The 25,431-nt window shown below is 39.1% G+C and overlaps 1 protein-coding gene across 17 annotated transcripts in view; it reads right to left on the minus strand.

Annotated features, from left to right (window-relative positions):
- ARHGEF33 (Rho guanine nucleotide exchange factor 33) overlaps positions 1 to 25,431 on the minus strand; it is a 67,683-nt gene that overhangs the window by 16,071 nt on the left and 26,181 nt on the right. For 8 of the 17 annotated variants that reach the window (XM_080683095.1, XM_080683109.1, XM_080683105.1 and 5 more), the window contains 9 exons: positions 21,277 to 21,420; positions 15,421 to 15,585; positions 14,965 to 15,086; positions 12,917 to 13,059; positions 10,478 to 10,537; positions 8,987 to 9,211; positions 8,185 to 8,314; positions 3,415 to 3,547; positions 1,709 to 1,792 (listed from right to left, as the gene is read on the minus strand). In XM_080683095.1, coding sequence (XP_080539221.1) covers positions 1,709 to 1,792; positions 3,415 to 3,547; positions 8,185 to 8,314; positions 8,987 to 9,211; positions 10,478 to 10,537; positions 12,917 to 13,059; positions 14,965 to 15,086; positions 15,421 to 15,585; positions 21,277 to 21,420 — 1,206 coding nt within the window. The remainder of the gene's footprint in view (positions 1 to 1,708; positions 1,793 to 3,414; positions 3,548 to 8,184; positions 8,315 to 8,986; positions 9,212 to 10,477; positions 10,538 to 12,916; positions 13,060 to 14,964; positions 15,087 to 15,420; positions 15,586 to 21,276; positions 21,421 to 25,431) is intronic. The other 9 variants (XM_080683096.1, XM_080683101.1, XM_080683098.1 and 6 more) reach the window with 2 other exon arrangements.

Consider the following 25,431-nt stretch of genomic DNA (forward strand, 5'->3'; position numbering starts at 1 on the left):
CTACAGCAGCAGTTCTGTAGGTTGAGAACCGCTAGCAGTGTCGCCTAAGACCATCGGAAAACACAGATATTTACATTACGATTCATAATAGCAAAATTACAGTTATGAAGTAACAACGAAAATAATTTTATGGTTGGGGGTCACCACAACATGAGGAACTGTATTAAAGGGTCGCGGCATTAGAAAGGTTGAGAACCACTGCTCTAGAATGAGATAAAGCATTGATCTTATTGGATAGGTCACTTGTTCAAGGACATGCTCAAGGAGACAACTATTCTCTAGCAGGGAGGGTATCATATACTTCTTTTGAATCCACCCAACTTTCCAAACTACCCCTTCCATCCCACCCCCAGATATTAGCACAGCGCTACACAAAAGTGGGCATTTAATAAATTATATTTAAGTCCTAGCTGTTTTGCCTCAGAGGATAGAGCGTCGCCTGTGGACTGAAGGGTCCCGGGTTCAATTCCGGTCAAGGGCACATACCTCAGTTGCATTCTCTATCCCCAGCCCCAGTCAGGGTGCGTATGGGAGGCAACCAATCAATGTGTTTCTCTCTCATCAATGTTTTCCTCTCTGTCTCTCCCCCTTCCTTCCACTCTCTAAACACCAATGGAAAATACCCTCAGGTGAGGATTAACAAACAAACAAAATTATATTTAACTTGAATGAATTCATTAAGGTTCTCCAACAAGTAATCATTACAGTGGCTTGCTAATAAACACTGGGGGTGGATTGGAGTCGCATGAGAGTGGGTAAAGGGATATGATTAGAAACTGGACAGCTGGCTTGGCAGCAGGAAACATGTTGGACTTTCTCCATGCTTCTTCCCTTCCTTTCCTTTCCCTTTCTCAAATATTTTCTGAGTACTGACATGTGGTAGGCATTATACTGGGTTGGGAGTAGTGAGGTAATATAGAAAATTAAGACCTCACCTCTTACAAAACTTGATTAACTCTTAACTTTAGGGCTTCTGTTATGGTTTCTTCCTATTAACCTAAAATAACTAGAATTGTTATATACTTATATGTGTGTGTTGAGCACCTAATATAGCATTACTAGTACATTAGCAATTCTTTTTTAAAATATATTTTTATTGATTTCAAAGAGGAAGGGAGAGGGAGAAGGAGATAGAAACATCAATGATGATAGGGAATCATTGATCGGCTGACTCCTGCACACCCCCTCCTGGGGATCGTGCCCGCAACCCCGGGCGGAATCGAACCCGGGACGCTTCAGGCTAAAGGCTGACACTCTATCCACCGAGCCAAACCAGCTAGGGCTACATTAGAAATTCTTAAAGTTACATGACTAGAATCACTTTATAATCTTAGAAACTGACAGTTACAGAATGACTTAAGTTTAATATTTAGATTACATAAGTTCAGATTCATATTGTCTGAGCCTAAAAACAAAACAAAAACCCTCATACAGCATGCAGGCTATAGCTTAGAAAACCTGTTTACTTTGCCTAACTTCCAGTGGAATGGAACAGAGGGTCAGTAAGGCAGGGCAAGGACCAAAGCAATGGTACTGATCCTTGAGTGGGCTTCTTTAACCCCAGGGAGGAGAGTCAGTGGCTCTGTTCAAGCCATTCCCAACCTGGAGGACAAGCTCAGAGTGCATTTGCTGTATTTCCTGGGAGGATGAGCAGCATCATATAGTACACATGTAACCAAAGGGCAGTGCACAGGTAGAGGGAACTTACCTCCTTCAGAACAACAACATGAACTAAAGAGATGCATTCAGGCAGGTCCCTCAGATAGGCAACATAATAATCCAAGAAATTATTCTTGAAAACAAATACAAAAATGCATGGTAAGAACCTGAAAACAGGAATGATAACTTTTTTTATAGACTCATATATATCAAAAAGAAGCACTTTGCAGAGATTTAGCTTAATTATTCATTTAATATGTTCATTAATATGTTTTTGTTTTTTATTCATCTTTTTTCAAAAATCTTTTTTGTTTTAAGGTAGATATCCCTATGGACTTGGGAACCAAAACTCAATATTCCTACTTTAATGAAAGTGAAATGATAAACCAAGGCAGAGAAGAGGAATTACTTAAGTTGAAAAAGTATTTTAAATTGCTTAATGACAAAAATAGATATTTTGTTTTAAAGTTACTTTTTAAATTATTTTTATTTTTTATTGTTGACATTATTACAGTTGTTTCCCATTCTGCCCCTCCTTTACCCACCTCCACCCAGCCCGCCCCACACCTGCCTCTGGCCCTAACCACACTGTGTTCATAGGCTATGCGTATATGTTCTTTGGCTAATCCCGTCACCTTCTTTCATCCAGTCTCCTAAAATTACTTTTAATTTCAGTCATCTACATCCAAATGAGGAACTTTGTCCCACCCACTTCACAGTGGCTAGACCAATGGTTCTCAACTTTTTCCCAGTAATTGCATGTTCACCTATGCAATATACCTCCAGGAAAACAATTCTCAGCTTCCAAAGTTATATTCCCACAGAAATAACAATTCTCAGCCCAAGAAAGCATACTAATACAAATGAGTACAAGTGATATGGGAAAAAATCAAATCTATACAACTAGACAATTTGTAAACTTTGGATTATTATCCACAATCCTTGATATATAGAGGTTGACTGCAGGCAAAATCTGGCTTGCAGACCAGTTTTAATTATCCCACATAGTGTTCTTAAGAAGAAAATTTCACACAAAATTCCGATTTCCATCTGCTCTTAAAATATCAGATCTGGCAACTCGGGTCTTTTGCCCCCTGCATAATAATTGAATAAAGGTGAGTAGCTATTTCTTGTAGCAAAGCATATGTGCTCCACTTAAACTCACTTCCCAGCAGTCCACATTATATTAAACTCAGCTTGCTTCTATTCATTTATATCACTGCCTAACTGTGTAGGCATTTGAGTTTGCAATTTATAACCTGGATCATATTTAATTTGTAGAACCACATAGAAATTTGATACTTAAGACCCTCTCCAAGTGAAAACAAAAAACATTCCAGACAAATAACTGCCCATCACATTTTTTCAAATCTCTAAGGAAATTATAAGTGAAAGTACATATCTATATACAAACCTTCACATATTTATTTTATATGTATGGATTTATATGTACATGCATATATTTATACACAAATACGTATATGTACATACACATGCATGTTCAATGGCAGCAGTTATAGTACAGTGGAAAGAGATAAACTGAAAGTGAGGAAACGGGTTCTAGTCACAGCTAGCTGGGTGGTTTTAGCAAAGTCTTAAGTTCTCTGAACTTTATTTTATTATCTGTGGAGTGAGGAGGTTAGACCAGATCTTAGCAGTTCCTTTAATTCTGAAATTCACTGATTTTAGATTCTCTATTAAGAGAAGTAGACGAGGGAGACACTCAAATTTATAAAGAATTAAAAAAACACTTACCTCATCATTTGTTAATTTCAGGAATAAATCTCCAAGGACTCCTTGGCGTGGCCATTTCAGGACCCTTTCCTGCAGAGCATGAAGCAAATCTAGGTGCTGCTGGACAAGGTACCGTAAAGAGCCAGGGAAGAGGCTTGAAACAGAAGAGAGACAGGATCACACAAACCAGGTGTGAAGAAGAAAAAACCCTATAAGAGTATGTGCAGTAGGTCCCATTTTCCCAGTTATTCAAAATATTCTGAGTCAGAGGTCTACATTTAGGATTAAGAAATAAAAGTTTGTCCCTAGTCAATTTGGTTTGATGGCTAGAGCGTCGACCTGCGGACTGAAGAGTCCCAGATTCGATTCTGGTCAAGGGCACATGCCAGGGTTGTGGGCTCTATCTCCAGTGTGGGGCCTGTGGGAAGCAGCTGATTGATGATTCTATCATTGATGTTTCTATCTCTCCCTCTCACTTCCTCTCTGAAATCAATAAAAATATATTTTCAAAAAAAAGAAAAGAAAGAAAGAAAAATTTGTCTTTGTAGACCTGACAGCAGATATCCTGAGGATATAAAAAGACCCCTTTCCTGATTGCTCCTATACTGTTGTATATTGAACTATGTTACAAGGATTCCTTCCACTTCTCTCTGCCACCGCTCCACCTGCTGGGCCACCAGTCTCCACATATGCGAGGCCAACTGATCCAGAAGCTCAATAGGAGAGGCCTCCTGATCTGAGCTCTTAGGCTGGTGCAGTGGACTTGGAAGATCTAAATAATCCCTGTCCAGAGCAGAGAGATTCGGAGGATGGCCCAGAGACAGCTGGACTGGGAGAAGACCATAAAGCTGATAGAAGAAAGCACAACTGATTGAACTGAAAGAATGTAACGCTGTACCAGCAAGAGAGCTAGATACGAGTTTTTCCCCATCGAGAGGCTACCAGTGATTTTGGGTAATACTGCTGGTGTGACACTGAAAAGTATTCGGGCATGTTGATGAGATCTGACTATGGGATGGGTGTCTATATAGGTTATGTAATCTGTCTTGTATTGGATTATCTTTTTCTTTTTCTCCTCTCCTGGCCTCGCTGGGACTCTTCTGCTCTGCCTTATCTCAGTCTCTCCTCCTCTCTTTTTCCCTCCCTCTCTGCCTCCCTCTTCTTCTTTTGAGAACACTGCCTTCTGCTATACTGTGGCCAGTGTACTTGCAGAGTTGGAGAGCTGGTAACTTCGTTGGGATAACAGTTGAGATTTCAAGGTGGGGCCAGAGAAGGCTAATGCTCCCATCAAGTATCACAGAAACACATAAGTTACATGAAGAGCAATGACCTACAGTGGGTTCTGTACCAAATATTGAAAACAGGCCTTAAAGTTATTTTTTAATTTAATAAAGATACTTGAAATCAGGGAGTAATGTGAAGGAAGTGAGCCAAAAGATGAAGAACAGAGGAAGAAAGAAGGCAAAACATACTGACCCTACTTAACTGTTTTGTATAATCCAGACCTGACTCCCAGAAGCAACTTTTTCATAACAATGAAAGTATTAAGTGCTCAACTTTATTTCTGTTCCTTACTAGGAGTGAAATTATGTCAATATGAGTAGTTAGTATATTCTTTTGAAAGCCTCCAAAGTTACTTCAACTCTCACAGTCCAATACTTAAATAATGAGGGAAATAAACTAAAATCAATCAAGGGAAATCCAGTTATAGTTTCAAATAGATAACTTAGCTCTTGCCAGTCCAGTATTAGCCCAAATAACTCCTGAACTTTCCCAGCTGGATATAACCAAATTTGATAATTAAATATGTGCCATCTTATTCGCAGATGACATGATATTGTACATAGAAAACTGTAAAGATTCCATAAAAAACTACTAGACTTAATAAATGCATTTGGCAATGTAGCAGGAAACAAAAGTTAATACCCAAAATATATGGCTTTTTTATACACCAATAATGAACTCACAGAAAGAGAAACAAACAAAAAAAAAAAACAATCCCATTTACCATTGCAACAAAAAAATTAAGATACCTAGGAATAAACTTAACTAAGGACATAAAAGACCTGTACTCGGAAAACTACAGGACATTGAAAAAAGAGATAGAGGAAGACATAAACAAATGGAAGAATATACTGTGTTCATGGATTGGTAGAATCAACATCATTAAAATGTTCATACTACCCAAAGCAATCTATAGATTTAATATAATCCCATTAAAACACCAACAGCATATTTCATAGACCTAGAACAAATTCTCCAAAAATTCATATGGAATAAAAAAAAGACCCCGAATAGCCGCAGCAATCTGGAGAAAAAAGAACAAAGTTGGAGAGATCACAGTACCAGATATCAAGCTATATTACAAAGCCACTGTTCTCAGAACTGCCTGGTACTGGCACAGGAACAGACATATAAACCAATGGAACAGAACAGAACAGAGAATCCAGAAATTGACCCAAGCCATTATGCTCAATTAATATTTGACAAAGGAGGCAAGAGCATACAATGGAGCCCTAGCTGGTTTGGCTCAGTGGATAGAGTATCAGTCAGCCTGCAGACTGAAGGGTCCCAGGTTCAATTCTGGCCAAGGGCACATGCCTGGGTTGCGGGCTTGACCCCCAGTAGGGGGCATGCAGGAGGCAGCCAATCAATGATTCTCTCTCATCATTGATGTTTCTATCTCTCCCTCTCCCTTCCTCTCTAAAATCAATAAGATATATTTTTTAAAAAAGAGCATACAATGGAGTCAAGACTGTCTCTTCAATAAATGGTGTTGGACATGCAAAAAAATGAAACTAGGCTACCAACTTAATCATACACAAAAATAAACTCAAAATGGATAAAGGACTTAAACGTAAGATGGGGAACCATAAAAATCTTAGAAGAATCCATAGCCAGCAAAATATCAGACGTATGTCATAGCAATATCTTTACCAATACAGCTCCTAGGACAATGGAAACTAAGGAGAAAATAAATAAATGGGACTACATCAAAATAAGCTTCTGCACAGCAAAAGAAACCATCAACAAAACAAGAAAGACCACTGAAGGGGAGAACATATTTGCTAATGTTATCTCCGATAAGGGTTTAATCTTCAAAATTTACAGGGAACTCATGCAACTTAACAAAAGGAAAATAAACAGTCCAATCAAAAAATGGGCAAAGGACCTAAATAGACACTTTTCAAAAGAGGACACTCAGAAGGCCAAGAGACATATGAAAACATGCTCAAGGTCACTAATCATCTGAGAGATGCAAATCAAAACAACAATGAGGCACCATCTAACACCTGCCAGAATGGCTGTCATCAACAAATCAATAAACGACAAGTGCTGGCGACAATGTGGAGAAAAAGGAACACTCGTGCACTGCTGGTGAGAATGCAAGACTGGTGTAACCACTATGGAAAAGAGTATGGACTTTCCTCAGAAAATTAAAACTGGAACTCCCATTTGACCCAGAAATCCCACTTCTAGGAATATATCCCAAGAAATCAGAAAGGATATTTGCACCCCTATGTTCATAGCATAATTTACAATAGCTAAGATTTGGAAATAGGCTAAGTGCCCAACAGCAGATAGTGGATTAAAAACTGTGGTACATTTACACAACGGAATACTATGCTGCTATAAAAAAGAAAGAACTCTTACCACTTGAAACAGCATGGATGGATCTGGAGAGCATTATGCTAAGCAAAATAAGCCAATCAGGGAAAGATAAATATATGATCTCACTCATTTGTGGAATATAATGAACAACATAAACTGATGAACAAAAATAGATCCAGAGACAGAAGCATCAAATAGACCATCCAATCTCAGAGGGAAGGCAAGGTGGGGGTGGGGGATAAGAGATCAACCAAAGGACTTTATTCAAGCATAACCAGTGGACACAGACAGTAGAGGGGGTAGGGGCATGTGCTGGGGGGTGGGAGCAGCTGGGTGGTGGTCAATGGGGGGGAAAGGAGACATATGTAATACTTTAAATAATAAGGAATTTAAATTAAAAAGAAAAATATGTACCATCTGGTGGTGACCTGCAGCATACAACTTGAGTTCTTGGTGGATGTGGCCCTGAAGTTCAGCTTGTAAGGCTAATTGGCAATCCTATGGAGCTGACTTTGCCTCACCCCACCCCCAAAGTGTTCATACAAGACTGATCCTGAGGCTGTGGCTCTCTCTATCTGGATGAATCAGACCAGAAAAAGCCAAGAACCCCGACTTCTGTGATCCTCCAACAAATGAGCAACAGCCCCACTCAGGCTTCTCTGCCCTTCCAGTGAGGGGCAGGGATGCCTTGAAACAGGCTGAAGAGGCTTTTGAGCACTGTGCTTTTTTCTAGGGAAAACCTGAAGTTTTATTTTATAGGCTTGAGAAGACGTGACAACCTCAGGTTTGAGTGCCAGATTGTAATTATGGTGTGTGTTATTTTCACACCCTACTCACTTTTCCACAGGGGTAGAAAGTCCTGAAAGCTTACAATTTTTGTAGGAAATGTAGTTAATGTTAATAAATTGATTTTCAGTTTTGCATGGAGAAAAGCACCAATAGGGAAAAGGAATGCTCTCATTCTGTTCTGTATTTCATTCAGCTGATCTATTTAAAGTACACATGGAGGCTTCCGAAAAAGCTTAGAAAACCAGAGGTTACTTCCTGTCGCTGCATATTCTCTTTTCAAAGACTATTTCTGGAACTCTACAGGTCCCAGAATTACCAAAGTAGAAACAATAAACACTTACCTTAAATCTTAATCAATCTGAAAAGCAAAGGCAATGAATACATGGATACCTTCTCTCTTTGGAATTCCTCTTTCCGTCTGACCCCTGGAATGTTGCCTTGATCTTCAGGATCAGAGAGATGTTAATGACATATTTTCTTTCTGATTCAAGCAGTTCCAGAGCCACAGTTTGTCTTTTAGCTTTAAAAACAAATCAAGGAAGGAATTGTTAACCACTTCTCCCCAAAACCCTATCAAATGTTAGAAAGCAATACAAAGATATTGAAAGCAATCGCATATGAAAAGATGCTCAACATTGCCCAGCTGGTGTGGCTCGGTGGTTGAGCTTTGACCCATGAACCAGGAGGTTACGGTTCATAGTGCAATAAGATTTTTTTCTCTCTCTCCTCCTCCCTTAAAAAAAAAATCAATAAAAAACATATTTCAAAATATATTTGTATTGATTTCAGAGAGGAAGGGAAAGGGAGAGACAGAAAGAAACATCGATGATGAGAGAGAATCAGTTGGCTGCCTCCTGCAAGCCCCCTACTGAGGATCAAGCCTGAAACCCAGGCATGTGCCCTGACTGGGTATCGAACCATGGCCTCCTGGTTCATGGGTGGATGCTCAACCCCTGAGCCACATTGACCAGGCAGTAAAAAAATATATTTTTTTAAATGAGTGGATACCCAGAATCAAGGTGGTAGTCCCAACTGGCCATTGTGACCTCTATAAGGCTTTGGCTAGTTCATCTGAAAAGGAAACTATATACTAGGTGGTCTCATATGTCCACTGAATCTAAATTACAAGGATTCTAGCCCTTAGGTCATCGTGTTCTTTAAAATTTCAGCCTGCATTCCCCTTGGGGCTTACCAGCTAAAGAAGTTTCACATAAAACATTTTCCAAGGAACCATGTCTGCCCTGGCCAACTTCCTTGAGTTTATCTGGGTGGTCTTTTGTGACATATTCCTCGCCCCATTCTTTCCCATCCTTCGGCTGCCTCCACACACCAGATGGCACATGGCCCTTAGACTGGATATCGGCCGTGAGGCAAGGCTTGAGGTTTTCTTCTGTTTCTGGAGTCGTTGGGTTCATTCCTGAAAAATAACATTTACCATCAAGATCTTTTTTTCTATTGTATTTGTTAGTAATTCTTAAATATCATGCTCCTGTGTGGGATGAAATATCAACTAAGGATTAAAAGTCTTCACAGTTGCAAAGGATCACCTCTCTCTGCTTCTGGTCTATACAACATCTACTCTTTATACGTAGTCTCTACTAAATAAGAAGTTTTTAAAAATAAATTTATAAAATAATATTAATTTGTATAGTATATATTGACTCCTACTGCTTCCTTTCAGGTGAGCACATCAAGTACCTGTAGCACTAGGAAGAAAGTATGGAAAGGGCCGAAGACAGTGTCACCTTTTGGAACTTGTCCCCCTTGGCCCTGATGATGGTAAGTTGCAGAAAGGAAGGAGTAAGTGAGTGAGGGTAGATTAAATAAGTTATAAAATGTGGGTGAGTTGTCTATTAAGTAAATAACTTTTTAATTAAGTAAACCAGTGATTTTCAACCAGGGTGCCACAAAAATTTTAAAAACATGCAATACCTGATCTCTTTTCCATTAAATTGTTAAATAAAAAAATGATAATAGCCAACACAATAATAGCCAATCTGTGTGAATGAATAAAATTAGATCTATTTTTTGTTAGGCAAAATATATTTTTTGGTGTACAGCAGAATTTTAGTAATTAGTTTGTGTGTGCCATGAGATGAAAAAGGTTGAAAATCGCTGAAGTAAACTATAAAGTGTGTGTTCATATGCAACTATGTCATGCTACATACACCTGTGAATTCTCAGATAATGTTAATTCATCAGTCCTGTCATTGAAAGGAGTCAGAAAGAATCAAGAATACTGGTTTGGCCCTGACCGGTTTGGCTCAGTGGATAGAGCGTCGGCCTGTGGACTGAAAGGTCCCAGGTTCGATTCCAGTCAAGGGCATGTACCTTGGTTGCAGGCACACCCGTGCAGGAGGCAGCTGATCGATGTTTCTCTCTCATCAATGTTTCTAACTCGCTCTTCCTCTCTGTAAAAACATCAGTAAAATATATTTAAAAAAAAAAAAAAAGAATACTGGTTTGATCTTAAACTTCCCCACCCCTTCTCTGTTCTTGGGTTTAATTGAGTCACTGATCTACTCCAGCACACGTCTCAGAATCTTAATAACCAGTATGCTTTATTTTGCCTGAGTTCTTTCATGTCTGGTTTGGCACTGAGGGAGTAGAAGCAGTAGAAGCAAGGAAGGTTAAAAAATGGAAATGATGGAATTGCTAGAAGGAAAAAAAAAGAGCCACTTACCAGGACCCATCATTCCCTTCACATTGCTATCTCCTATATGCATGGATCTGGACTCTTGGGCTGCAGAGAAAGGAAAGCCTTCGATCAGTATTCACTCCACTAACATGGACTGGGCACCTTCTATGAGCTAGGCACTAGGGACAGACTCACAGAATTCACTATTTTCTGGGGGAGACAGCAGTGGGAAAAATACAGTATAATGTGACAAGTACTGTTTTCCCATTTGTAAAAAGATGTAATAGTGGTACTTACCTCATAGTCTACCATAAGTATTAAATTAGTTAATATTTGTAAGCTGCTTAAAGTGGTACCTGACACACAGTAAGAGCTAAATTACTGTTTAACTGATGGTGAAGAGGGTAATGATGAGAGGAGTCAGAAAGGTGCTGTTAAAATATGTCAGACCCTGTCGTTCCTCTGCTTAGCCCTCTGATGGCTTTCCATTTTAGTGCAAAAGCCAAAGACCGTATAATGATTTAAGACCCTAAAATATCTGCCGTTCTTCCCTGCCTGCTGTTCCCTTTCTTTTAAAAAGAAAAAAACTGCATCTCCTATTGGTAGTGGCTGTTCCCTTTCTTTCCCTCAGTATCATAGCTAACTTCCTCACTTCCTTCAGGTCTTTTCCTGGTAGACACTATAAAGTTACACCTATGTTTATTTTCTCCTTGTCACTATCTAACATATTATATATTTTATTTCTCTTGTTCATTGTCTGTTTCCTTCAGAACCAAGTCTCCATGAGGACAGAAATTTTTGTTGTTTTGTTCATTACTATATCCCATCATTTAAATCAATGCCTGGGGTGTATGAATGGATGGATGAATGGATAGAAGGAAGGATGAGTGGGTATAACCAACAGCTTGACTGCAACCTCAGCTTAGCTGAGCCAGAGGCATCCAGCTAAGCTGTATATGTATTCCTGACTCAGAGAAACTGTGACGTAATGAATGTTTGCTATTTTAAGCTACTAAATTTGGGGGTATTGTATTATAACTAACAGTGGGTAAGTCAATCCTTTCTGAAAGTTTAGTCCTTTGATCTTGAGTTTTAACGTAACCTACTACCAATAGTATACATAATATCTTATTATGACACATTATCCCCAAATTTTTGCAGCAACTTGGTAGGATAAACTATGTTATATAAGCCATACCTACTCAAAGTGAAGGAAGGAGGAGTTGCCATTAAATAGCTCATTTAAATCCATCTGGACACTTTAGAAATATAACTTCTAATCATTTCTCTTGTGAAAATGTTCAGTGGCATTGATCTGACCTCTACATTCCACGCCCCTCCTGTAATCTCCCCTAACAAGACCATCTTTTATGTTATGCTCTTCATGACGTAGAGCAAAGAATATAGAGCCACCTACCATAAACCCACATCCCAGATGGATCAAGTGAGTTTTCCCAGGCTGCACCTATCCATCTCTAAAATAACTGCTCAAGTGGATACAAAAATTTTTAAAAAGCAAATCTGTACTTTAAAGTTAATACTGCTTAAAAGCCATTTGATTTAGATTTTTAAATTCAGTTATTCAAAACACATATATTGCCATTGAATATATGAGCCAAATTGTTCATTAAGCCAACTGAGGACTTTACAATTGGTTGAGAAGTCATTGAGCCTCTTTTGGAGACTTTCTACATAAGACGAAAAGAAAAGAAGAAATTTCACCTAAACATTGTTAATATCTACATTCATTCTCCTGTAGGTGCTTTGCTAGATTTTGTTGAGGATACAAAGAAGTAGCAATCCTTTTTTGTTTTGTTCCTTTTCCTGAGTTAAACACAGGTCACTAACTGATGTCTGCGGACATCCCTTGGAATGCCAGTTTCTTCAATACTGCCCAACTACAATTTCTATTATCTGTTCTAACATCTCTCAGAACCGGGATGTGGCTGGTGACTGTTTCAGCCCACAGACAGCACCAGCTCTGGTTTTCCAGAAAAAGAGAAGTACAAAGTTAGATTGCATGAGGGCACTGCCTGCAGTTAGGGAAGATATATCTTTCTCATGTCAGTGAAACCTTTGCTGAAAAAGAAGCAGAACACACAATTTTATCCATGCTAAGAATATAGCTACTTTAAAATGTCTATGCAGAGAGGCAAGGATTGAGAAAGTAATATGGGAAATAAAACGATTTATTAGAGTAATTTTTTAACATTTTCCTTCTTATGGTTGTACAACGAATTATCTCTGGTCCATTTGAAATTCAAAACACCCAGTATTTTAAAAAAAAAGAAAACATTTTTAAATTAGGCCGACTCTCCTGATTTCTCAGATCCTCTGCATTCTTTTAAATTCCAGATGCAAGAGGGAAAATTCTGAGCAATACACCATTTTCCTCTAACAGGGGTAAAGGCCTTAGGCCCACTTAAGCCCTCAGAATCAAGGAAAAAAAATCATGGCTAATTCAGTATGATTTGTGAGCTGTACCTTTTTCATAGGCCTGAGAAGGCAAGAGGTTTGTGAAGTCTTCACTTGAAAGAACAGGCTCAGGGATATTGATTGAACGGAAGGGACTTCCTTGTGCTTGAGCAGGCCCAGCCTGTGAGCCATGCTCTTCTTTTTGAGTTTTCCTAGGAAAGGGAAACAAAAGGTCTTAATACCTGGTGGGTCAGGAAGAGATTCAGTTCAGAATAATTCAAGGAAATTTCTAAGTTATTGTGCTGAACCATATAAAATTGCTGTTTTAGTAAATTAACAATGATCAAACACTAGCAACTTAATTCATCACCAAAGTTGAAGAGAAAAATTTAAATATCTATAAATCACCTTCTAATTGTAATATCTACATTCTTATTTCTCTGTTACTGGCTTCCCTATCATCAGAGTTTGCAGTGGTGACAATTTGCTTAGGATGATTTACATTCATTTCACAAAGAAACACAATGGTACCAGGAGACAGAGGTCTTCAGCTGAAAACAATTAGCCGTTCTCCAGGGCCACACAAATGTTATTGCCATATTTCTAGTTTAAATTTGATGCTATTAAAAACATCCTATCTAATAAAGAGGGAATATGCTAATTGACCCTCACACTGTCGCAAAGATGGCAGCACCCACAGCCCATAAGGAGGGAATATGCTAATTGACTGCCCTGCCCTCAAAGTGGCTGTGCCCACAGCCAATAAGGAGGGACTATGCTAATTGACTGCCATGCCCTCAAAGATGGCAGCGCCCATAACCACAAGATGGCAGTGCCCAGTCCCCTCAGCCCTGCTAGGGTGGGAGGCGCACGGCAAGGCCAAGCCCGCCTGCCTCCAGAGTCCTCCAGTCCCCTCAGCCCCCCAGCCATGCAGGGCTGGCTCAGGCACAGGCAAGCCTCGGATGGTGGCTGCCCAGCTGCCCAGGGCCGCCCAAGGCTTGCGCTACTGGCAGTGGCAGCAGCAGAGGTGTGATGGGGGTGTTGCCTTCCCCTGATCACCAGGTCGCCTCCCGCCCCTGAGGGCTCCCGGATTGTGAGTGGGGGCAGGCCGGGCTGAGGGACCCCCCCTCCAGTGCATGAATTTTCATGCACCGGGCCTCTAGTATAAAAATAAAGATTATGTATGTTTAGTGGTGAAACTTTATGTGAGTCAACATGGTTGAAGTATCTATATATATAAAAGGCTAATATGCAAAGTGTCCCCATGGGAGTTTGACCGGGAGACCAGGAGTTCTATCGCTCACTATGATGTGTGCTGACCACCAGGGGGTGGCATGGAATGAAGGGAGGCCCCTGCTGGCAGCCAGGGAAAGGAGGCCCCGGCCAGCAGCCAAAAGGCCCCGATTGGCCCTCATCACTGGCCAGGCCAAGGGACCCAACCTGTGCATGAATTTCATGCACCAGGCCTCTAGTTGTTTAATATAAACTTATTTTCCATGGTAGAAGTAAAATAATAGTAGCATTAGAGAAGTTTCAGAAAACTAATAAAGAAAGAAAATCACTGGTGACCCTCCCATTTTAACACAACAATCATTATTTTAAAATATGTCTTGCCTGGCCTGCGTGGCTCAGTGGTTGAGTATTGAACTATGAACCAGGAGGTCATAGTTTGAGTCCTAGTCAGGGCACATGCCTGGGTTGCGGGTTCGAGCCCCAGTGTGGGGCATGCAGGAGGCAGCCAATCACTGATTCTCATCATTGATGTTTCTATCTCTCGCTCCCTCTCCCTTCCTCTCTGAAATCAATAAAAATCTTTTAAAAAAATAAAATGTCTTTCTAGCTGTTAGTTTACATGGTTTTACAGTTGAAATCAAATTCTACATGCCATTTTATACCATTTTCATTTTACTGCCTATTAAATGCATTTCCACTTAATAGTTACCATCAATTCTTAGTATTAACTAACTTTTATGGCACTATAACCTCTATCAGATGCTGACCCACAGAGCCCAGTGGCCAGCTAGCTATATACTGATAGTGAGGAAGATGTTCTCGGTGTCTCTGTAAAGTCATTACTTATGGCTTTGCCTTTGGTCAATTTTTTCTAGAAAACTCACTTGGCTTTCACTTTTCGAGATTCTCTTCGCTTCTCCTGTTGAAGCTGTTCAATTTTCTGTTGCATCTCTTCTTGTTTGGAAGTGATTGCCTGGATCATTGACATGGCATTGCTCAGTTCTTCCTAAAAATTAAGCATCAATATGTATTTAATCTGGCATATGGGGTAAAAATATATAATATAGTATCTAGTATACAGTAAGCTTTTAATACATATTTGTTGAATGAATCAATCTATCAATGGATGAGAGATGAAAATTTTACTTCTGTGGCCTCTAATTTTAACACAAAGATCCAAGAAAGAAAAGCATAAAATAGATATTTTTCCATGGTAATTAGTGAATGGGATAGTGGGAATATTCTTCTATTTGGCTGCTATGTGAAAAGGTAAGTTTTCTTCTTGTGTAACCAAGACCAAGGATCTTTCTTCAGCAGTGAAATAGAAGAGGGGGGCCTACTTTGAAATAGTTTAATGAATTCTTCATCTCAGTAACTTTTTCTTCCATGGAACATTTGCAGGTCTTAACCTTTTCTTCCAAAGCATATTCTCCATGTTGAATTCTTGACAGTTCTTGCATTGCTTCTGTGAAACCAGTTTTGAGTTCAGAGGCCAGGGCCTGCAACTAAATAATACACGAAGAGTGAATTCAGTTTACTATAAAGAATTATAAATAGCACCATTGACCTTTTGAATTTTTCTTTCTGTTTGAGAAACCAGGCTTTTGAAAATTTACAGACATCATTTCGTGTTACACTGAAGTTTGGACAACTTAAGGCAACCTTGGCCCCATGCATCTAGGGCAAGGATGGGTAACGTCTGGCCCACAAGCCATATAAGGCCTGTGAAATCATTTTGTCTGGCCCTACCAAGGCATTAGGAGTGAGTTAATTAAATGTTTGACCAAATATAGAAGGCTAGTTTTTAAGTTGATAATTTTGTATGCTCCACAAATTATGTTATAAATATCCAAATGACCCTTGACAGAAAAAAGGTTCCCCACCCTGATCTAGGGAAAAGAAGGCCTTTTTTATACAGCACATGCTGCTGCTTGATAGCAAGAAAGCAAGCAAATAATTAATTTTACAAGTGCACCTATAAGCTACTTATGTATTCTAACACCTTTGATTAAGATGAGATTTACTTAAGCCTAGCCAGTGTGGCTTAGTGGTTGAGCGTCGAACTATGAACCATGAGGTTGCTGTTCAATTCCTGGTCAGGGCACATGCCCCAGTTGAGGGCTGAATCCCCAGTGTGGGGCATGAAGGAGGCAGCCAATTAATGATTCTCTCTCATCACTGATGTTTCTATCTCTCTCTCCCTCTCTGAAATCAATTAAAACAATTTTTTAAAAAATAAGATTTACTTGAAAACAACATAAGCACGTGAAAAACAGTCTTGGTCCTGTAACTCTTCGAATTCCATGAGAAAAAGGATGGGTCATATCCCTGGTTGTTAGGAGAAGATGAAGAAATTTAGTTATTTCCTTTAAAAATTAAATGATAAAGGAGAAACCAAGATAGCAGCATAGGTAAACACCTAAACTGCTGCCTCGCACAACAATTTCAAAACTACAACTAAAAGACAAAACAGATATCATCCAGAACCACAGGAAGGCTGGCTGAGTGGAAATTCTACAACTAGAAGGAAAGAGAAAAGCACACTGAGACTCAGAGGAGCTGCAAGAGGCAGAGGTACTGAGACGCGCACATGGAGAGGACTGGCGACTGAGTGTGCGGCTGGCTTTCTCAAGTGGGAGGGAGACAAAAGCTCCCGACTACGCTGAACTCCAGTTCCGGGCCAGACTCTGGGGACCCAGACTAATTTGGGGAGAAATTGGACTGTCTGGCAGTGGGCAGAACTCAAGGGCGGCTTTCTCCCAGAGGTGATTGCAGTGATTACCACGGGACACTGAGACACAGGGACCTATTAGGGCAGGGCTGATGGGAAACCAATGCTGTCTGCTCCGCCCTGAGACTCCGCCCCATCCAAGCTGAGCACAGAGGCTTTTGCAAGTCTTGTTTCATAAGGGTGTCTCCAGCACAGAAGTTCTCCCAGCATAGACACATCTGATCCTCACAGCCAATTGGCCTGGACGTCAATTCCTCCCAGTGATACCAACAACAATCAAGGCTTAACTACAACAAGACTCTGCACACAGCCCACAAAGGGGTGCACCAAGAGTGTCCACCTCAGGTAACTGGGGCGGCTGAGCCACTGGGCCCTATAGGACACCTAGCACAAAAAGCCACTCTATCGCCGAAACCGGTTTGGCTCAGTGGATAGAGCGTCGGCCTGCGGACTGAGGGGTCCCAGGTTCGATTCCGGTCAAGGGCATGTACCTTGGTTGCGGGCACATCCCCAGTGGGAGGTGTGCAGGAGGCAGCTGGTTGATGTTTCTAGCTCTCTATCCCTCTCCCTTCCTCTCTGTAAAATATCAATAAAATATATTTTTTTAAAAAAAAGCCACTCTATCAACTCAGGGAAGCAACCAAAATGCGGAGACAAAGAAACAGGACACAAATGAAAGAAATGGAGGAAAGCAAACGACTGGATATAGAGTTCAAAACCACGGTTAAAAGGTTTTTCAAGAATTTCCTAGAAAAGGCCAATAAATTTAGCGAGACCCTTGAGGATATGAAAAAGGACCAACTAGAAATTAAGCATACACTGACTGAAATAAAAAAATAATATACAGAGATCCAACAGCAGACTAGAGGATCGCAAGAATCAAGTCAAAGATTTGAAATACAAAGAAGCAAAAAACACCCAACTGGAAAAGCAAAAAGCAAAAAGAATCCAAAAATATGAAGATAGTGCAAGGAGCCTCTGGGACAACTTCAAGCGTACCAACATCAGAATTATGGGGGTGCCAGAAGAAGAGAGAAAGCAAGATACTGAAAACCTATTTGAAGAAATAATGACCGAAAACTTCCCCCACCTGGTGAAAGAAATAGATTTACAAGTCCAGGAAGCACAGAGAACCCCAAACAAAAGGAATCCAAAGAGGACCACACCAAGACACATCATAATTAAAATGCTAAGAGCAAAAGACAAAGAATATTAAAAGCAGCAAGAGAAAAACAGTTACCTACAAAGGAGCACCCATATGACTGTCAGCAGATTTCTCAACAGAAACTATGCAGGCCAGATGGGAGTGGCAAGAAATTTTCAAAGTGATGAATATCAAGAACCTACAACCAAGATTACTCTACCCAGCAAAGCTATCATTCAGAATCGAAGGGCAGATAAAGAGCTTCACAGATAAGAAAAAGCTAAAGGAGTTCATCACCACCATTATATGAAATGCTGAAAGGTATTCCTTAAGAAGAGGAAGAAGAAGGAAAAAGGTAAAGATAAACATTATGAACAACAAATACATATCTATCAACAAGTGAATAAAAAATCTGTTTAACAGAATAAACTGGTGAATATAATAGAATCAGGGGCATAGAAAGGGAGTGGACTGACAATTCTCGGTGGGAAAAGGCTGTGGGGGGTGCGGGAAGAGACTGGACAAAAATCGTACACCTATGGATGAGGACAGTGTGTGTGTGGGGGGGGTAAGGCAGAGGGTGGGGTGGGAACCGGGTGGAGGTGAGCTATGGGGGGAAAAGGAACAATTGTAATAATCTGAACAATAAAGATTTATTAAATTAAAAAATATATAGTCAGCTAAAAAAAATTAAAAATAAAAATTAAATTATAAAAAGGATGATAACTAAACATATCTGAGAATTTCTTTAAAAGGGAAGACTTTTTTAAATTATTGAGTGATAGCATGAAAAAGTAAATAATAGTATTTTCAGGGGCAGAGTGCTTTAGTTTATAAGGAAGGCACAGAAGTATTTACAATGGTAGGAGCTCAGCATGTTGTTGATAGTGATATAATTCATCTTCAGTCAAGTCTGGTCATGTTGCAGTGCACACATTGGATTTCTATTGTCAACTTCCGCACATAAAAAGGTGATCGATATTGGAGTCAGATAGGGTACAAATCTTAGCACTTTTCCACAAGTACTAAGATCTTAGACAAGTTGGTTAACCTCTTTGTAGCAGTCTCCTCATCCATAAAATAACCATAACAACACCTATTTCACAAGGCTGTTTTGATACTAAAATGAATAAATGTAGGTAAGGTGCCTGTCCTAGTACATGCTAGGTACATTGAAGGTGTTTAAGAAATTTTAATTCTCCCCTTTTAAGTGGCAAATCAAGAAGTTAAGCACAGATAAGATCAGGCGTGTCCAGGGGGGTATGGACCTGGAAAGTATTATGCTAAGTAAAATAAGCCAGTCAGAGAAAGGTAAGTATCACATGTCTAATAAACAAAATAAACTGATGGTCAAAATAGATCCAGAGACATAGAAGCATGGAACAGACTGTCGAATCTCAGAGGGAAGGCAGGCGTGGGTGGTGAGTGGGAAGAGATCAACCAAAGAACTTGTATGCATATATGCATAAACCATGGACACAGACAATAGTGTGGTGAAGGCCTGGGGTGGGAGGTGAGAGCGGGTTAGAAGGGGTCAATGGGGAAAAAAGGGGGACATATACTTTCAACAATAAAGATTTTTTTTAAGTTAAGCACAAACAAATGTGGAGAAAATGGAGCACTTCTAAAGTTGAGTTTTATTTATTGGACAAATGAAAAAGCATTTCCAAAGTTCCTGATGATGAAACACAATTGAGATTTTTTTTTCAGTGATAAAATCTGCTTATTTGTATTTCAAACAATGTAGCTAAAACTTGATGTAAATTCCTTCTTTTTAGGCTTAATATCATTTATTCAGTATGAAATCTTTATATGTTCCACGTGTTAAATGTACATTAAATCTTGGTTAAAAATAAGCATTTCCAACAAACAATAACTTAATAACAATAAGATAACATTACTTTCCTGACATGTATAATCTTATACTCTGCTAAGTAGAGGAACTCTTAGCTTCAGATCTCTCTGTAAAACAGACTTTTTTTTAGAAGATTTGTTCTATAATTAAGATATCCACCAAATATTGTAACTATTTTTAAAATATATTTTTTATTGATTTCAGAGAGGAAGGGAGAGGGGGAGAGAGATAGAAACATCAATGATGAGAGAGAATCATTGATTGGCTGCCTCCTGCATGCCCCCTACTGGGGATTGAGCCTGCAACCTGGGCATGTGCCCTTGACTGGAATTGAACCCAGGACCCTTCAGTCTGCGGGCCGATGCTCTATCTACTAAGCCAAACCAGCTAGGGCAAGTATTTTAATTTTAAAGGTACCTTAACAAAATTTCTTCAAATGTGTATTTCTAAACATTTTGGAATTTGGTTGTCTAAATGCTTTCAACTTGCACTTCCCACTATAAGTTATAAGTACACTACTTTTTTAAAATACAGCATTTTGTGGTTCACAAAGGTTTCTCTTGAGGGCTGGGAGTAGGAAGAAATGAGAGGAACCAAAGAGATCATTTAGAGGGGAAAAAACCAGACCTGTCAAGTGTTTAGGAAACAACATGAGCAATCTGCTTTTTATTCCAATCATTTAAATTTTATTTAATCTTAGTGATGGATTTTAGCACATGTCCTAATGCAGTCATCATGATGGATTAAATCTCCAGATCAACTACTTTTGATCTGGTAATTCTCATTGTGTAAATTCATCTGTGAGCAAAATAAGCCAAATCCACAGCTATATAGTATCAAAGCAAAATTTATACAAGTTTTAAAACTGAAGGGAGGAAACCTAGCATTCATGCAGGTGCTCTGAAATTCACTCAGGTTTCCTGCTTGAAAAACGGAGGGAACCAGTATCTGACAGAAATAGGTTTCATGATCACTGCTCTCATAGGTGTTTCCCCAGGAGCCAAAAGGCAACAGAAGGATTTTTCCTCACCTGTAGAACCCCAGCTCTTGAAAAATTAAAAACTATCAAAATTTTTCTCTAACAGGTTATATAGGGAAATTGGGAATTTTGAAACCATTTTGAGCTGTGAGCCCTCTTCCTTCACATATATTACTTTGAGCCCATTGGGTACCTGCCATTGAAGCAACACTACTGCTTTACATATAGCTTCACAACCAGTGATCAGCCAGGGAGCGATGCCATAGTGAGTGCAGTCACACCCCTGACACAGCCTGTCCCTTTTAGGATGCTTGGGGCCTTGGTATCTTTAGTTGCTACAGGCTGGTTTTCCAGGGCCAACTGGCTATTCATTTGTGAATAAAAAATACTCTGAAGACATGGACTTACATCTTTTACTCTGCTCTCTCTTCCGCTTTCTTATTTGACAGCCCACAACCCACCCCAAGGTTTAGAAATGGGTGTCTACCTTGTTCTCCAGCGAGTTGAACACGTTGCTCATCTCGTTGATTTTTTCATGAAGCTGCTCTAGAGAGGTTATGATCCCTCCATCCTGCCGCTGAAGGCGGGCTCCCACTGGAGTCAGGTTCAGGGAAGACTTGTACTTCGAAGCCTAGGGTACCACAGAGGGCATCTTAGGCTTAAAGAAATAGGGGAGAGGAGTCCGAATTCTATTTCCTGCTCTTAAATTCTGTTTCTCAGTTTTCTTTATTTTCTTGGCTTAACTCTTGCTGTTGTGTGTGTGTTTTAACTCTTCCTAAGATGAATTTTAGTCAACATCTTCCTATTTCTTTTCCACGAAAGATCCCTCAAGCTAAATTTTCATAAAGGATGCTCTTTGTTCCAGTGTGTTTTTTACACAGACTTCTTCCTTTCTGTCCCATTATCAAGTTCAGAAAGCTACTATGAGGCAAATTCAAGGGACTGGGCCTGTGCCTTGAGAACCCTGAAAACTCAGGAATGTCAACATTTGACAAACTTCTTCAAGACATGCCAAATTCCTACACCACCTGACTAAATTCTCTATAAGAGCAAAAGCCAACATGTTTTGAAATAGCACATGATGGCAAGGATGCCAAGGTAAATTGTTTTGGCTTCCCCTTAACCAGGATTGCTACAAAAGAAACATGGTCTTTCTGCCAGTTTCTGTCTCCCTAATTTTAGGCTTCTTTATTTATCCCCAGAAATGCAATGATCTAAAACACAAAGTGGGACCTGGCCAGCATGGCTTAGTGGTAGAGCATTGACCTATGAACCAGAAGGTCACAGTTTGATTCCTGGTCAGGGCACATGCCTGGGTTACAGGCTTAATCCCCATTGTGGGGTATGCAGGAAGCAGCCGATAAATGATTCTCTCTCACATTGATGTTTCTATCTCTCTCTCCCTCTCCCTCTTTGAAATCAATAAAGATATATTTTTAAAAAACAAAACAAAGTGGGGAGCAAGTCAAAAGTAAATTTCCCACTATGATTTTTTCAGGCTCATCTGAATGTCAATTTTTCATAATAAAAAATCATTATTTTAAAAAAAGTAAATTTCCCAAATTTTCTCTATACTCCCTACAGAAGTTGACCCTTAAAGTCATTACAGGGCACTATTGAAACTGATATGAAACCTGGTATGCCAAAATTGATCTTACTGATACATGGGTGCCTAATAGAGTTAACTTCTCTAGGGTTAGAAGACATTCCTCAAAGGTAAAAAGAGACTGAGACTCAAACAGGACTTATAAATCCTATAAAACTTTCAATGGCAGCTTCATTAATAAAACCTATTATTGTAGGACTGGTTCCCATAGTTTTTCAATTGGAGGTTCTTTTGGCACATAATTCATTTTCTTGAATTATTTTCATTACAGAGAAAAATAAAAAAGAATCACCCCAAATCTCATTACTTCAATATAACCATTCATGCATGTTTAGGCGTATTTCCTTCTGTTTTGTTGAATGCATTTGAATGCAGATATTTATATGGTTGAAATCACACTACAGATATATTTTGATTCTGCCCCCTTCTTTTTGCTTAACATTTTTATAAACCCTTTCCCATATCCTTCATTTTTTAAATGTCTATTTTTAATGACTACCTAATATTCCATCCTATGGTTATGCCAGAGTTTAGCTACCCATTTACCCTTGTTGGAAATTTATGTTGTTTGTAATTTTTCAATATTTCAATAATGCTGACATCTGCTTTTTATTTAAAGCTTTATGTGTGTTTTAGATAGTTTCTTTAGGATAAATTTCTAAATATAAATTTACTATGAGTCAAAGGATGTTAGGTCATATTTGACCCAAAGGGAAATTTAATTTGGAAAGAGATAGTACATTCAATTAATTAATACATATACAAAATATATTTGACCAGAGGGTTTGAAAAGTTATAATAATATGGTTGTATATTCTTGGAAACATTCTGTATCATGTGTAATATCCTAAATTAGTATATTTAGAAAAACATGTCTCAAACAAGATAAGAAACATAATATAAATGGAGAAAGCTGCAGTGTTTACATTCCTAAGGCTTCAAGTGAGCCAAAAATATTTTGAAGTTCAAATCATTAGTGTGATGGTTGTACTAGGACTAAATTGTGCAGTTAACACATCTGTTGCCTTAACTGTGGGACCACCCCCACCACTTCTCATGTTAATGTAATCATAATTTAAAAACCCATATGCAAAATGACATAATCAAGAGTGAAGCACCAACTCAGGGAATCAGTGAAAATGCGGGGTCAAAGAATCAGATCACAAACGAAAGAAATGGAGGAAAACAAACGACTGGATATAGAATTCAAAACCACGGTTATAAGACTTTTTAAGAATATCCTAGAAAAGGCCGATAAATATAACGAGACCCTCGAAGATATGAAAAAGGACCAACTAGAAATTAAACATACACTGACTGAAATAAAAAATATTATACAGAGACCCAGAAACAGAATAGAGGAACACAAGAATCAAGTCAAAGAATTGAAATACAAAGAAGCAAAAAACACTCAGCCGGAAAAGCAAAAAGCAAAAAAAAAAATCCAAAAAGTTGAAGATAATGTAAGAAGACTCTGGGACAACTTCAAGCGTACCAACATCAGAATTATGGGGGTGCCAGAAGAAGAGAGAGAGCAAGATACTGAAAACCTATTTGAAGAAATAATGACCGAAAACTTCCCCCACCTGGTGAAAGAAATAGACTTACAAGTCCAGGAAGCCCACAGAACCCCAAACAAAAGGAATCCAAAGAGGACTACACCAAGACACATCATAATTAAAATGCCAAGAGCAAAAGACAAAGAGAGAATATTAAAAGCAGCAAGAGAAAAACAGTTAATTACCTACAAGGGAGCACCCATACGACTGTCAGCTGACTTCTCAACAGAAACTATGCAGGCCAGACGGGAGCGGCAAGAAATTTTCAATGTGATGAATAGCAAGAACCTACAACCAAGATTACTCTACCCAGCAAAGCTATCATTCAGAATTGAAGGGCAGATAAAGAGCTTCACAGATAAGAAAAAGCTGAAGGAGTTCATCACCACCAAACCAGTATTATATGAAATGCTGAAAGGTATTCTTAAAGAAGAGGAAGAAGAAAAAAGTAAAGAGAAAAATTATGAACAACAAATACATATCTATCAACAAGCGAACCTAAAAATCAAGTGAATTAAAAACCTGAGGAACAGAATAATCTGGTGAATATAATAGAATCAGGGGCATAGAAAGGGAGTGGACTGATAATTCTCAGGGGGAAAGGGGTATGGAGGGTTCATGAAGAGAATGGACAAAAATCATACACCTATGGATGAGGACAGTGGGGGGGAGGTAAGGGCAGAAGGTGGGGTGGGAAATGGGTGGAGGGGAGCTATGGGGGGAAAAAGGAGAAATAATTGTAATAATCTGAATAAAGATTTATTTTTTAAAAAAAAGAGTGAAGCAACACAATCTGACTCTGAAAGAGAGATAGGGGTGGATTTGGGGAGAGCTACATATAATGGACAAAGGATGAGAGAAAAGGAAATAGATCTGAGTTCAAATAAAAAGAGACAAACTGAGCCAAGGAGCTGTCAGTGTAACCACATTAACTCATCTGACCTGGCAGTAATTCTGCCTGGAATGAACTGGGAGATGGTAGTGCACATTCTGTGACTTGATTTGGGTCTCTGTATCTCTTACTCTTATCAAGGAGGTCAAGTCCTTCCAAAAAACAAAGAGTCGACTGGGGTATGACCATTTTAACATTTTTACTCCATTTTAACTAATAATTTTCATTGAAGTTTCTGCCAATTTATGCACACTCATCAAAACTAAATATTAAGGGGGAAAAACAAAACTAAATATTATGGTCTTAGCTGGTTTGGCTCAGTGGATAGACTGTTGGTCTGAGGACTGAAGGGTCCTGGGTTCTATTCCAGTCAAGGGCACATGCCAGGTTGTGGGCTCAGTCCCCAATAGGGAGTGTGCAGGAGACAGCCAATCAATGATTCTCTCTCATCATTGATGTTTCTATCCCTCTCCCTTCCTCTCTGAAATCAATAAAAATATTTTTTAAAAATATTATTAATTATTTTATTATTTGCTAATTAGGTAGTAAAACAGTAATACTCCTTGTTTTAATCACTGTTTCTTT

This window comes from Plecotus auritus, assembly GCF_963455305.1.
Source record: "Plecotus auritus genome assembly, chromosome: 8".
NCBI classification, from domain to species: Eukaryota; Metazoa; Chordata; class Mammalia; order Chiroptera; family Vespertilionidae; genus Plecotus; species Plecotus auritus.